Source organism: Cydia splendana, chromosome Z (genome assembly GCF_910591565.1).
Source record: "Cydia splendana chromosome Z, ilCydSple1.2, whole genome shotgun sequence".
NCBI classification, from domain to species: Eukaryota; Metazoa; Arthropoda; class Insecta; order Lepidoptera; family Tortricidae; genus Cydia; species Cydia splendana.
In genome coordinates this window covers 39518241-39532082 of record NC_085987.1, presented here as the reverse complement: position 1 = coordinate 39532082, position 13842 = coordinate 39518241, and the positions used below count along the sequence as shown (strand labels likewise).

At 36.1% G+C, this 13842-nt stretch overlaps 1 protein-coding gene across 1 annotated transcript in view; it reads right to left on the bottom strand.

Moving 5' to 3' along the window:
- Positions 1-10894: 10894 nt before the first annotated feature.
- LOC134804334 (uncharacterized) overlaps positions 10895-13842 on the bottom strand; it is a 59203-nt gene continuing 56255 nt past the window's right edge. The window contains exon 5 of the mRNA XM_063777343.1: positions 10895-10952. Within this exon, the coding sequence (XP_063633413.1) occupies positions 10911-10952 (42 nt within the window). The 3' untranslated portion in view covers positions 10895-10910. The remainder of the gene's footprint in view (positions 10953-13842) is intronic.

Below are 13842 nucleotides of genomic sequence, written 5' to 3'. Positions count from 1 at the left end.
CAGCCGAGCACCACATGAAAAAGAGTGTAACGACAATTTAAGTATACCGTAAACCAGGCAAAATAACCCACTAGCTGTTTCATTTGATTGGACATTACTCGTACACTTTATAGGTATAGTTGAACCGGTGGTTCTAACTACTGACAGGCATACAACACTCTTAAGGGGTTATATGCTCGCGTTCCGTCTATAAAAGAAAAATAATTACGTTTGTTGTATGGGAGCCCCACTTCAATATTTATTATATTATGTTTCTATTAGTATTTCGACGCTTAAGAATCAATACTGTCTAAGTAACAAATAATTTAAAATTTAGACAATTATGGCATGCTATTCGTTATTTTCTCTGCACCTAACTGCATGAAAAGGTAAAAAACGGCAAAAATGTTAGTTAGACAGTATTGATTATTAAGCGTCGATTTGTTGTTATAGCGGCTACAGAAGTACATCATCTGTGAAAATTTCAACTGTCTAGCTATCACGGTTGATGAGATACAGCCTGGTGACACACAGAAGGACAGATAGACAGACAGACGGACAGCGAAGTCTTAGTAATAGGGTCCCGTTTTTCACTTTTTACACTTTGGGTGCGGAACCCTAACAAGCCGATGTGTAGATCACACACGTCTTGTTCGCGGATGACTCATGCACCAGCAAAATGTGAAAACAGAGATATAGGTACATTAGTGTAACTACTCGACGAAAGTATATGAAAAATTAAAACAGACTATATTCGCGGAGACCCGCTAAAAATCATGATTTAATATTTTACAGTGCGTAGAGATAAACCCTATTTTAATGCCATCCACATACGCTTACAATTGAAGGACCTAATATTATGGACGCAATCCATATAAACACTGCAGAAGTACTGACTTTTGTTGTTAGATGCAGGCAAAGATGCTCTGATTCTTTAAAAAAAGTTTATCTTAACAAAATGCGATTTCCGAACAGCATCTTGTTCGCGTAACGCCACACATCCATCGCAACATCTTCATCTCCGTGACGTGAAGCTACTGGACATGCCTTCCGAGGACAGGCCAGGTCTCGCTACCATATAGTAGGACTGGTCGGATGATGCTCTTGTACACAAGGCCCTCTAGCTTCACCGGTATCCTGGCGGCGGAGTATGACCGAACTCCAGTATAGTGTCTAATTAAGTAAAATGGAAAATGTCAACTTCATCTATCGATTATGTTTAGGTATAATGAGTATACTGACCGAGCGCTCGTAGACCACCTGCCGCGCGGCCCCAGCTAGCAGTTTCACTAAATTTTCATCTCCGCGCTTACAGGCCCAGTGCATCGCCGTCTGAAACACAATCAAACGTTATAGAGTCATACCAATACTATACGCAACACAAAATTATTTAATTGTTCCTAACACCAAGTTTTTATTCAAATACATCCTAACTTGTACCTTCCACGTAATTAGGCAGTCGAATATTGTAATTTTTTTAACGATGCAAAATATTAAAAAACAAACTAAGCCAAAACAAAACTTGTATCTCGAATAGCGATGGGCAATTTTTAAACATATCATGTTTGGTTTACTGTAAACTCTGTAAAGTATAAGTTTTATACCTATAATTATTTAATTATATGGGTAGGTTACTTATTAGGTGGAAATGTTTGTGTAACAACTTATTAAAACAAAACAAAAAATACTTATACTTAAATTATATGTAATATTTCTGCTACTTATACTATCGATACAGCAGATTCTGATCGTAAAAATCGATGATAGTTAGTAGGAGTGCGTTGCTTTGTTTAAATTGTAGTTAAAATCTCTGGTCACAAATATGTATTTAATCACAATTAAGTAATTTGTTACGGTGTAATAAATGTTCCAAAAGTATTCATTATTTATCACGAATAACAAATTTACATGTACCTAACAATAGTACCAGTAAAATCACAAAAAATATAGAAATATAAGCCAAATTTTAATTCGAAACCAGTAGAAACTTACATGAAATATAAGTGAAAATGTAACCTTAGTAACTTACTTACAACCTGCCCGTGCCCATCACTAATCACGAACGAGTTTAGTAGGTCGAGAAACAAATTACTTGATTGCCAGGCTTTTATTTTATATATGTAAAACACTTTGATGGACAATATAATGCCGAAATTATAGCTCTTTATAATCGGAACGTATTAGGATGATTTGCATCCAGATTAAAGATTATATTTTGGGGAAGGTAGGTGTTATTAGCATAGTTATAGGAATTACCTTGCTATCATCATTGGTCATTTTAATTTTTGAAACGTTTTTGTATAAGTAAAGCATGATTTCATGGAACCGGTGGTGTTTTGATAGCTTAGGATTAAGTATAACAACTGTTCAGGCGGGGCCCGTAGTTAGCAGGAGACTGACAAGTTATTTATGTTGACATCGCTTAAGTAATTTAGAGTTCGCGGGAAAAACGATTCACGGAGTATAAAATCAGGCCACCCTTTGCAAGGGATGGGATTATAGTTCCGACTTGGAATCGGGCATTAAATCCCTTACAACGAAATTTCTCGTCGAATGGCTCGTCGTCCACAGTTTCAGTCAGCAGTTAAGCGTCGGGATATATATTACTTTATCTGGGGGTACGTACCAATCGGCGTATGTACAAGATGTAGGCGTGATCGTAGCTGATTCAGTGGGGTAGTTAGTGGCGGGCGGTCCCGGGTTCGACGTCGCCCAGAGAAATATTGGCCCCGAGGGAAGCGCTGTTAATTTGCCGCTCACACAGAACTGGTGCAGCACGATTTTCCACGTATCTACCTACGCCTCCGCGCGGACAACTCCAATATTGATGGAGGCATTTTCGGACCGTGTTTCCCGTAACAAACTGTTTGTGTCATGAATATACGTTAGCAGATGTTTTGAAATTCACTAAATGCCCAATAACAATATTTATCATACTCTTCAATATCTGCTTGACTAAAGAGCAAAGAGTATCACAATCAAAATTGTATAACACGAAAACTTGATTCACGACATGTAAGCTCAAAGTCATTTGCATAATTAAGATAGTGGACTGAGTTTGAATCATTATGATTATGTTTATTAATAACTACAACGGTAACCTTGGTGTAATAAATAGCCGAATATACTTACATACTGCGGTCACATGCGTCGACACCATCAGACAGCGCGGGACATGAGGGAAAGAACAACAAAAATTTGAATAAATTTAATATAATCTTATAAATATTAATACTGTCCTTCGAACAAGGGATCTCCTACAAGATTAAGGTCCTCTGAGTCCTTAAAAAGCTTATTAAGTCCACGTTTCCGGGTGACCCGGCGAGCGAATTACTAATTTATTGTCGGTTAGGCTAATAAATTTAAAAGGGGATTACGTGGTCCGCGCACAAAGCAAAGCTTTATAATTTGCCCGATATAAATCTTGCTGTTTCCTTCAAACGGCTGACTTTATCATTAAAGACGGATTCGAGGTATTTACTTGCTCAACTAAACAGCTAAATCAACGAGAGTCTTCAGGAGCCTATAATTTTTGAAATCAGTCTCGGTGAATATGTCTTCATTTATTACTATTATGTATCATAAGGTGTATGTAAATAGAAAAAAAAAATCGAGTCGATTATATGTATGTCAAACCAAAAATAATGTTATACACAGTATACACTTGGTTACAATTAGCGTTGCATTCCACCACTACTGTAGAATACCCAATTATTTCATAACTTTACATGTATATTTTGTCTTACTCAAGTAGGTACAATGTTCATTTTAAAGTATATTCTCTTTTTTTAAGTTCTTGACATAAATTAAACGGAACCTTTTTCTACATCACTTTTAGGAGTCAATAAACTTATTCCACTTCCGTCCACTTTAACGTGTAAATTGTAAAAGGTCATTTTATTCCGTGACTTTAAAAAGCAATTTTGTGTTCAGTGACGGACCATAAAATAAGTATCTTCGGTGTTAAGTTACCAACACTGGGAAAATAGAAATATAACGCTTTGGTCTATATTGTCTTATATGAAAATGAATAACTTGAACCGAATTATAAAAACATTTTTTTTTCCAACTTTCAATAAAGAAATATATATGTCTGAAATGTAGAACAAAGTCCTAATTATTGTAAATAGACAAGCCGATGGAATACAGTTCTGTGGACACTCCGCGACTGCTGCACCTGATGTAGTTGTATTTTATTGATTTTTTTTTCTATTTAACCTTGCCCCGAATTAATTGTGAACAAAGCCCGCCAAGCAAAGTGCAGGACGCGGTGCCTCGAAGCAACATCCGTCGGCGCGTCATATTGATTGCGTTTGCATGTACGTCAATTAGTGTACGCGGGGCGATGCGTCTTCAACACGACTAATTATTGTCATGTCGACCTGAGTACGTATGTAGATTACTGGGTATATAGCCTGACAGCGAAGTGATATATGTGTCAATCAGATTAGAGACACTTAAGATGTCTATATGTGTTATGGATGTTAGGGAACGCGAGGTATTCGCATTGGCGAATGATGGTTGGGGTTTCCACGCGTTTCTATTAGAGTACCTACATCACTTTTGGCAGAATCTCAGATATCTGTGTCTTGATCCCGGTGTTACCACCACGAATTTTTATCTACATGTTTTTTTTTTTGCCTCATTTTTTATATAATTATTTGTACTACTATAATAGAAACATTATACAAGTAAATAATATTAAAGTCTATGGTATCGTGTACGAAACGGTTATCCGGTTTCCTTATGGAATACTTATACGTAAAAGTTCAAGTCAACTTACTTCTTCAAACTAGTCTTTATGTTGGCGAATAATACGTTAACCGAAATGTATTACTCCTTAATCTATAAGGAAACCGGCCAAGTACGAGTCAGATCAAGCATAATACATAAAATGTAGCATCAACACACTCAGTTGCAATTTGCAGTCTTTCGGATAGTGTTTTAAATGCTAAGCAAAAACGGTTTAAACCGATCATATTCAAAATACTTCTAAGGATTTGACCCACAATTCTAAAGTTACAAGGCAGAGAGGCGTCATTTATTTTCGACTATCAGACATATTCAATAATTTACCTACGAAATTACATAAAAGCTTTGCTATAAAAAACTATTTATTTTCTAATGCGTAATTAATAGTTTCAATTACATGAGTTTTTGATGGCCTAATAGGATTTAAGTGATATATGGAAGTAGGTACGTAGGTATTCAAAATATAGACGACTTTTACTTACACCCTGTCGTGTTCAGCAGGAAACGGCGCCAGCGTGTCCGAGAAAGATACAAAAGAAATTCACATTAAACATTATGCAAATATTATTTAAAATCACAATAACATAAGAATATTTACATATAGGGCTAGCACAACTGACCGTCATGATGAAAGTCGCGTCATCTTCCGTCAGTTAATACTGACAAAGGAATAAATAGACGTAGTGTTGCAAAATATTGTAAACTTTGAACACGCAAAGCACAAAGGCATGTTTAAATGGCTTTTGTATATGTCTTTGTTTCACGCAAGAAACTTGTTAAACAACTAGTTGATCACAAGAAACTAAATACCTATCCCATAATATGACCAAAAAGTTATTTTTGTCTTCTATCACGTAGGTACTTTGCACAAACATGTAAAAAATCCAATGCTAAGTTACAGAAATATCGCGAAGACTGAAATAGCCACAATCTTCGCTTTGCCTTGTATTAAAAACGGCTCGTGAACGCTTGACAATACCTAGATAGAAAGCCAGAAAGTGGTCAGTTGCAAGTTACAAGAAGTCCCAGACAACCATTTTTAGACATAGACAGAATTGGTAAGGCTAGTAGCAGTGTACATAGAAACATTTACTACACATACAAATAGTTATAAATTAGTTACAATGTGCTGTAACATTGTGAACACTTTGTGACCAAATTATTTTATTTACTGAACTATTTTATTGTTATTTTGTTACGGAACGGTGTCAACATGTTACGACTCAATATTAAAGGTATTTTTTTGGGAATATTGTGTTTAGTTTGCGACTACGGGAGCTTGACACGTAACGGTTACAGAACAGAGTGCACACAATGTTACTGATTAGCACCCAAACACACACACACACACACAAATTTACGTAACTATTCCTACGGCCCAATTCGAACTTTAAGATACGTCAAATATTACGTCTAGATACGATATGGATTAGACATGTCAGTGTCAAAAGTGACGTTTTTGTTTGAAGAAACGTCACTTTTGATACTGACATATCTAATCCATATCGTATCTAGACGTAATATTTGACGTATCATAAAGTTCGAATCGGGCAGTTTGAATGTGTTGACACTACAGGATCACCCAAAAGATCTTTCTAGATCTAATTCTGTCAGTAGTTCTCAAACTATTGGTAGAGAATCAGTATTTGATAGTAAAAATGGACCGAAAATCAAAACCATTAACGTCATTTTATCGGAAACTATATTGTTTGAACATAAAGAAATCAGTGACAATGTTAATAAATAATAAAGATATAAAGTTAGATGATATGACGAGTCCTAGTGAAAATTCCATCGATGAACACTCAGAAACGGAAACAAGTCACAATAATAATTTAAATTTTAAGGAAAAGATACAGCAGCAGTACGTATCAAATACTTTATAGTGCTTTAAACAGTTTACTTTACATATTAAGGGAAGATAAAAAAAATGATTTTTTGCCAAAAGACAGCAGACCTTATTACAAACACCTAGAATTAATGACATTGGCAGTGGTCAATATTGGTATTAAATACATAATAAGAAAAAGATACCTGAACTCAACTGGTTTCCAGTTAACAAAAATATAAATATCCTAACTTAAATGATCGTTTCTTTTATTTATTGTGACCTTTTTTGCCACTTTTGTGTTATTTCTACTCAGAATCACGAGCTCTTTCGATCCTAATGGGATAAAAAATGTCCCAGAGATTTTTTCCTATTGTGTTACCATTTCCCCGTACATTTTGTATGGCGGTAACAAAAAGGAAAGTTTGAAAAATGTATGGAAATTTTGGACACTCTTTTCTCCTATAAGGATGAAAAGGGCTCGCGATCCTGACTAGAAATAACACAAAAGTGGCAAAAAAGGTCACAATACCTAGGTATATAAAATGGCAAAAAATAAAAGAAACGATCAAATAGTACCTACCTAGGTAGGTATATTAAGTAGGGATAAGTTCATCATGGTTAATTTTATTGATTTTACTATTCAGGTGTAACGTTGAATAAAGTATTATTTATTTATTTATTTTAAAATGCCGTTGATAGGGTCGAGTGGAGAAAACGAGGGGAGGCCTTTGCCCAGCAGTAGGCTAGTAAAAAAATAAAACTTTATTGCACAGTAAAAATAAGTACAAATGGCGGACTTAATACCTTAAGGCATTTTCTACCAGTCAACCATAGGGCAAAACAGAAATTCTCGAATGTGGGTGCAGTGAGAAAAATAATTCGGAAACATAACAACTATACCTAAGAAATAAAGTATGTATTTTTTCCATAATTTATTTTTAGGGCAACTATTCCCCGGGTTAAAGAATGTATGGGGTATCTAACCCATACAGATGGCATCGCATCTATCCTCACAGTTTTTAGTTGATGATCATTAAAAAACGAAAATCCACATAATCAATTGATATGAGTTTCTTATATAATAATTATATTTTTTTTTTACAATGTCCAAGTCTATTCAAAGCCTATCTTCTGCATGATAATTGCACGTTTCAAAATGTGTGGCAACTATCCCACTTTTACCCTTACAACATTCTCTTCACGAGAATGCAGGGTGATGGACTACGAGCACAGATTTAACTACGAAATATACATAAAAGCAGACTTTAAACAAATTCCTGGACAAGAGTTTTACACCAACGAATAATAAATAACCCGCTTGGCCCAGCGCTTTTCAGTTTAGCAATCCATCCAATCATTGTAAAGTTAAATTCGAAATTTAATGTGTGGTACTTAGACGACGGCATCTACGTGATGTAAGTGAAGTTCTAGAGGATCTTCGCGTTTTAATTGAAGAATTCCGCGGTATCGGACTACCACCGAACTTTATTAAATGTGAACTTTTCTTTTCTGATACATGTTCAGACAAAGATTTCGCTATCTAAATTCCGTCGTCTTGTTCCTAAAATGAAAATAACAGAGAAAAGCTCGTTGACAAGTTGGGTCACCGTGGACTATCCTGCGGCAGAAGCGCTGGGCGTGCCCCCGGCCATGCTGTCCTTAATGATATCATCCTTCGAGACTTAGCCAGTGCAGGACCACCGGCCGTTTTGGAACCAACCGGCCTCGCCCGCGATGACGGTAAGAGACCCGTCGGTATGACCCTCGTGCCATGGAAGATGGTACGGCCGTGGTATGGGACGCAACCTGTGCCGATACCCTGGCGCTGTCACATCTCCATGGCACCGCAGTGAAGGCTGGCTCGGCTGCCAATTCGGCCGAGCTCCTCAAGCGGAACAAGTATGCAACCATAAATAGTGGTTGCATATTTGAGCCATTTGGGGTTAAGACTCTGGGGCCATGAGGGGAAAGCACCCACAAGTTCTTCAATGAATGTACCCGCAGGTTAGTGGAATTGACGCGTGACCAGAGGGTCATATCATATCTAGCACAGCGGATCAGCATTGCTGCCAGCCCAGAATGCACGCTACCAATATATGGCGATTTGAGGCCAATTTTATATGTTTAATTTATTTTTAAGTTTAGTTTATAATTTTAGTTTGTAACTTTTACTTTAAGGATTTATTGTTGTTTATATTACTTGTTATTAAGGATGAAAATATAAAATATAAATGAACAGATAATCCTGAACATTTTAAAATGAATAACTATGTTCTTAATAATCTATTTTCTTAGATAGGCAATATATGACTGTAGAAAAAGAAGTCGCTCGTTTATCTACACCACGAGAATAACTAAATTTAGGCTGTTGATATAACGAAAAACAATACGACACGATCGTGGTGGATACCCAAAGTATGCACCCCGCCAAATAGTCCAGGACCGCGGCCCACTGAAGAGGGAAACACCCACACCAACTGTTTAAAAAAAAGGCGGGAGGTATAAGTACCTGGAACTGTATAAGTTTTGTTTGTAATATAAGCTTAAAACAGTTCAAATATTTTCATGTCGAATAACGTGTGTCAAGCGAATCAAATCGTACCAAAAAGCCTGAGCCTAGCCTAAGCCTGGTAATAAAGAAGAATTCAATTTTGATTTCATAATATTTCTGGTGAATTGTAATATTCTTTGAACTCAGTTGGAAAGTCCTAAATCCTGTACTTTTTTCACAAAAGCATGTGTTGATGTTACATGAAAAACTTCCCAGTGAGTTCATTACGCCTTACGTCTGCTTTTCACCTCTAGGGCAATTCCATGAGAGTAAAAAACATAGTTTAAAAAAATTGGGTAGGAATATCAATGCTATTTGCAATTATATATTTTGGGTGAATAATAGTTATATGTTTTAAAAGGGGGCAAAGTTGTTGTTTAACCGCACATGCTAATATTGATACCCGAGCAAGCGAAAGATTCCAAAATTTAACCACGAGCGGAGCGAGTGGTTCGAAAAATGGAATCTTGAGCGTTGCGAGGGTTTCAAAGCACGAGGGTTAAACAAAATTTGCCCCCAAGTGAAACACAAAATTTTTCACCACACCAACCCGAAGCAAATATTAAATGTAAAATATCACACAAAATCAAATCCAAATGAATGTTATTAAACATTTATCATCCGAAATCATCATTTAAAAGTCAATTCTACCAGCAAACATAAGAAAACAACTCAAAATTTGCATTTGATTACTTTGCCTCAAATGTGAATAAAATGCAACTTTGCTATCCATTTTTGAAGTGCAAAGTAAGCCTTTCCGAGCTGGTGTGGTGAAAATGATTTTAATTCAAAGCTATTATGTACCTACTGTCAAAACTCTGTCAAAATCACTAATTATTAACATTAATTTCAGACATTAATCCGATTATCAAAAGAAATGGTTAAGAAACCTCGATTGCGTGCTCCAAATTTCACTCAAAGTGATAATTTGCTGCTATGTGCGTATACTACACTGGGTTTTTCAAGTCGAAACGTTCTGTGAAACTCTTTATCTCTTTGTGAGTTAAAATAATCAGTTCGTTCTGCAACTCTTCTGTTATATAAATCCGTGGCAATATAATCGATAATCTCTTCATCGTCATCGGAATATAATAATAATTCATTTATCATAGTTCTGTCGTAAAACTAAACACAAACAATAATTTTACTTCGCGCCAAGAAACTGCAAATGATCCGCTATTGGTTTTTCAAAATATTCGGTACTAACCCAGAGTTAGCGATTTAACCCAGCTCCGTCGGTGAGTTAAATACTGAACAGTTTAATTCAGAGTTAAACCTTAACCTTTAACGGTGCAACACAAATTATTAGTTTAACCCTGTGTAAGCGGCTAACTCAGAGTTAGCTGGTTAATTCCGGATGGTGCAAGTGGCCCTAAGGCGAGTGATATTGCGTTATTAATTGGTAACTTATAACAAAAGCTTATTTTAAATTCGCTTTTAAACTTAGGTACCTATATGAACCTAAGCAAGCCACAAAGGTGTAAAGCCTGTCCAAAATAAATGATAATATGATATATTTTTCAATACCTACAAAATTACATTATGTTAAAAATGTAAAAAAAAAACAATTTCGCCCAGCTTTTTGAGTCAAACACCCCTATGTGCACTGGGATGCAGGGTTTACCCATGAATAAGAAACAGAAAGGTAGTCTCTCTCACTCGTGATTTTAGTCGTGCGGTTCGTTGTGCTAGACCCGTTGTATTTCACTTAACATTTGTAATATTATAAAAACAAATTATGGGATTAACTCTTTATCTTTCAAATACTGATAAATGGGTAGTACTCACAAAACAGTGTCAGACTCGTTGTAAAACTTCCAAACTTACCGTAAAAGGATCCTGAAACAACAAGAAACACATTTAAGTATAGCTCACAAAACAAAATCGATTAGTTTGCAGCTCCGTTATTACTTAGCATCAATATCCATCGCTCTATTTCCCGATCTCGTATTAATATCACTTACTTAACGTAATTATCGACCTCGCATTGTAGGAATAAAGTCTAAATTTCAAAAGCAGATATGTAAGAGATGGGAGGTTGTAAATGTTAGCAGTGAGTGTTCGATTAAAGGCCGTGGTGCATTTTAGTCCAAATTTCAGTGCTCCAATTATGTTGCTTGCATTAGCGCTTGGAATTGTTATTAAGGTTACACTTCTTGTGAAAATTGCGCTGCTGAGCTATAATCTCGAGAATCGATTAATAAAATTGTTAAATATATAATAAAAATTTGAAGCCGCATTATTGTTTTAAGGACAAGATCGCCGGAGCTTTAGAAATTGGTACAACAATAATAAAACATCAATAAATCATTAATTATAAGAACATACGTAGTCTGAAACTTGATACAATAACGGTCAGTAATATATAACTACATATTTCAATCTGGATTAGCATAGCAATATTCACATTTCTCAAATCACTGTTCACACGCCACACTGTATTTGAATTACTTTCAATTATAGGAGAGATTATTATATATATACCTATTGTGCTATGAATTTTAAACTTTTATTTTACTTCATACAAAATCGGTCCATCCTACTCGTCACACTTAAACCGCTGTACCTACCAATTTAGATGAAATTTGGTATGGAGACAGTTTGAGGCCCGAGGTTATATAGGATAGTTTTTATCAATTACAATCATCATCCCACGCAGACAAAATCGCGGGCAGGAGCTAGTTTTAAATATATTGTTTAGCGAAAGCTGGCCATATTATAGCACGTTTCCCTTAAATGTAAAAGTATGAATTTAGTAACTAATAACATTTATTGAATTAAACTCAGCCGCTCTCACGCTCCAAGTAAAAGAAAACATAATATAAACCATTAAAAACTCCGAATAGTAGGCACCCATAATGTACAGCGTTCTCGTAAGGGCCGAATTACCAACTAAACTGTAAAAAACGTAGATAAAACTCGCGGCCGTGCATATTCCCATGATCGGGAGACGGTTGGACGGCGTTTTAATACACCCATAATCGCTGGCGATGGCGGATCATATGAAATATGTAATACCGCTAATAGGTCTCGGGTAGCTTCCTCAGCGGTTGCTGGGCCAATTTCGCTGGGTAATAGCCTTAATATCCCATCAGTGGGTCCATGCGTGTACAAAGATGAGGGCGTAATGATGGCGACCGAGCGCGGCCTCTCGCCCGATAATTCACCTCTATTCGATAAATCAACTTAGCCTAGTGTTCATTTTGCGAACCGAATATGTTTGACCTTTCGCAATATGTTTTTATATGTGTTTTCCAGAAGCGCGCTAATGCTGTGTACTCGCCTTCTTAGTAATCAACTATACAAGAAAAATCACCTTTTTCATTATTTAATGCAGTGAAAACATGTGTCTTTATATTCCTTCCTCAAACGTATAATTTTTGGTCGGCCAAAATAAAATACATACATAAATCTACTTGTAAAATATTACAGAAACATTTAATTTGTCATTCGAATAAAATAGTCCTTTCTTTCAACAGAAAAATATACTTCAATTAATCTCAATCAAGAAACGTTTCGACGCAATATAATTAGTCAGACTTGGAAAAATATGTGCAAATGATACGCTCATATGGTTAGAAGTGTGTTGAATGAGGATTTCTAAAATAAGGAGGTAATTTATTATCGAAAGCAGAGCCGCGGCAGTGAGGCAAACATTCGTCGACAGTTATTAAGCGTTAGAACAGTGCAAGTACAGCCAGCGTCAGCATTATAGCGGATCGAGTGTAAGTAATACCTGAACACAACCCTATTACTTTGAAATAAGGATAGCGTACTGACAGTCTGGTGGGCGAAGTGTTCTTTGGTGACGTTACCCAACGACACCTCTATCTATAACCAGGGTTATTGAAATCTCTTTTGCGTGTGGCATTACTTACATTCAAAACTAGAATAATAAATCAACAAGACGAATACATTATCTACGTATTTTGAAACCGTCGTGACATTGTTTCTACAAAAAAACGGGCCATTTTCAAATATCCGATTCTGACAAATTAGGAAAATAAGGGACTGTGCACTTAATGTTTAAATTTAAGATTATTTTCCGTCTATTTTTTTGTTAATCTTAAGTGCCATTGTAAAGTGACAATTGTCAAACGTATGACAAAAGTGCACAATTCTTATCGCCCGTCGGTAGGAGCACTCTTAAGATTTCTAACACACCTTAATATATTTATAATATTTACGTTAATTGATATTTATGAATCAACAAAGCTGATAAGCCACAAATCTTTCTAGATTAAGACACTCAACACGGCAATTACAAAAATATAAAATCGTTTAAAAGAACCGTTGATCGTCCGTCGTAAAGCTGATATTGGTTTTAATAGTGTTCTAAAGCCATGTAATTACCAAGTATTTGGACAATTGGGGTAACAATTTTTAAGTGAATTTGGTGTATAGTTGTCGGTAATTGTGGCGAGTAAGCGGCCTGGCCGCGGGCACCTCGGGGTGTCGTTAATAGAGTGTTGTGTGTTCGTTTTGTCCGCGCGTAACTTTATTTCGGAGCGGCTAATAAATAGCGTGATGACAGGTGTCAGCTGCTCGACCGCCTCTGCACTCTTGCGTCGATGTCTCATTCCTCACGTTATACTCCTAAATTCTCTTATTTTATCAACGCTCCGTTCAATTTTCGTTCCGTTCCCTCGCTATTCTATTTGTTTGTTTCGGCATTATCGTGTTAGCTGTGCTTATCCGTTCCGCTTGAGATGTTACATTGTGTAACTAT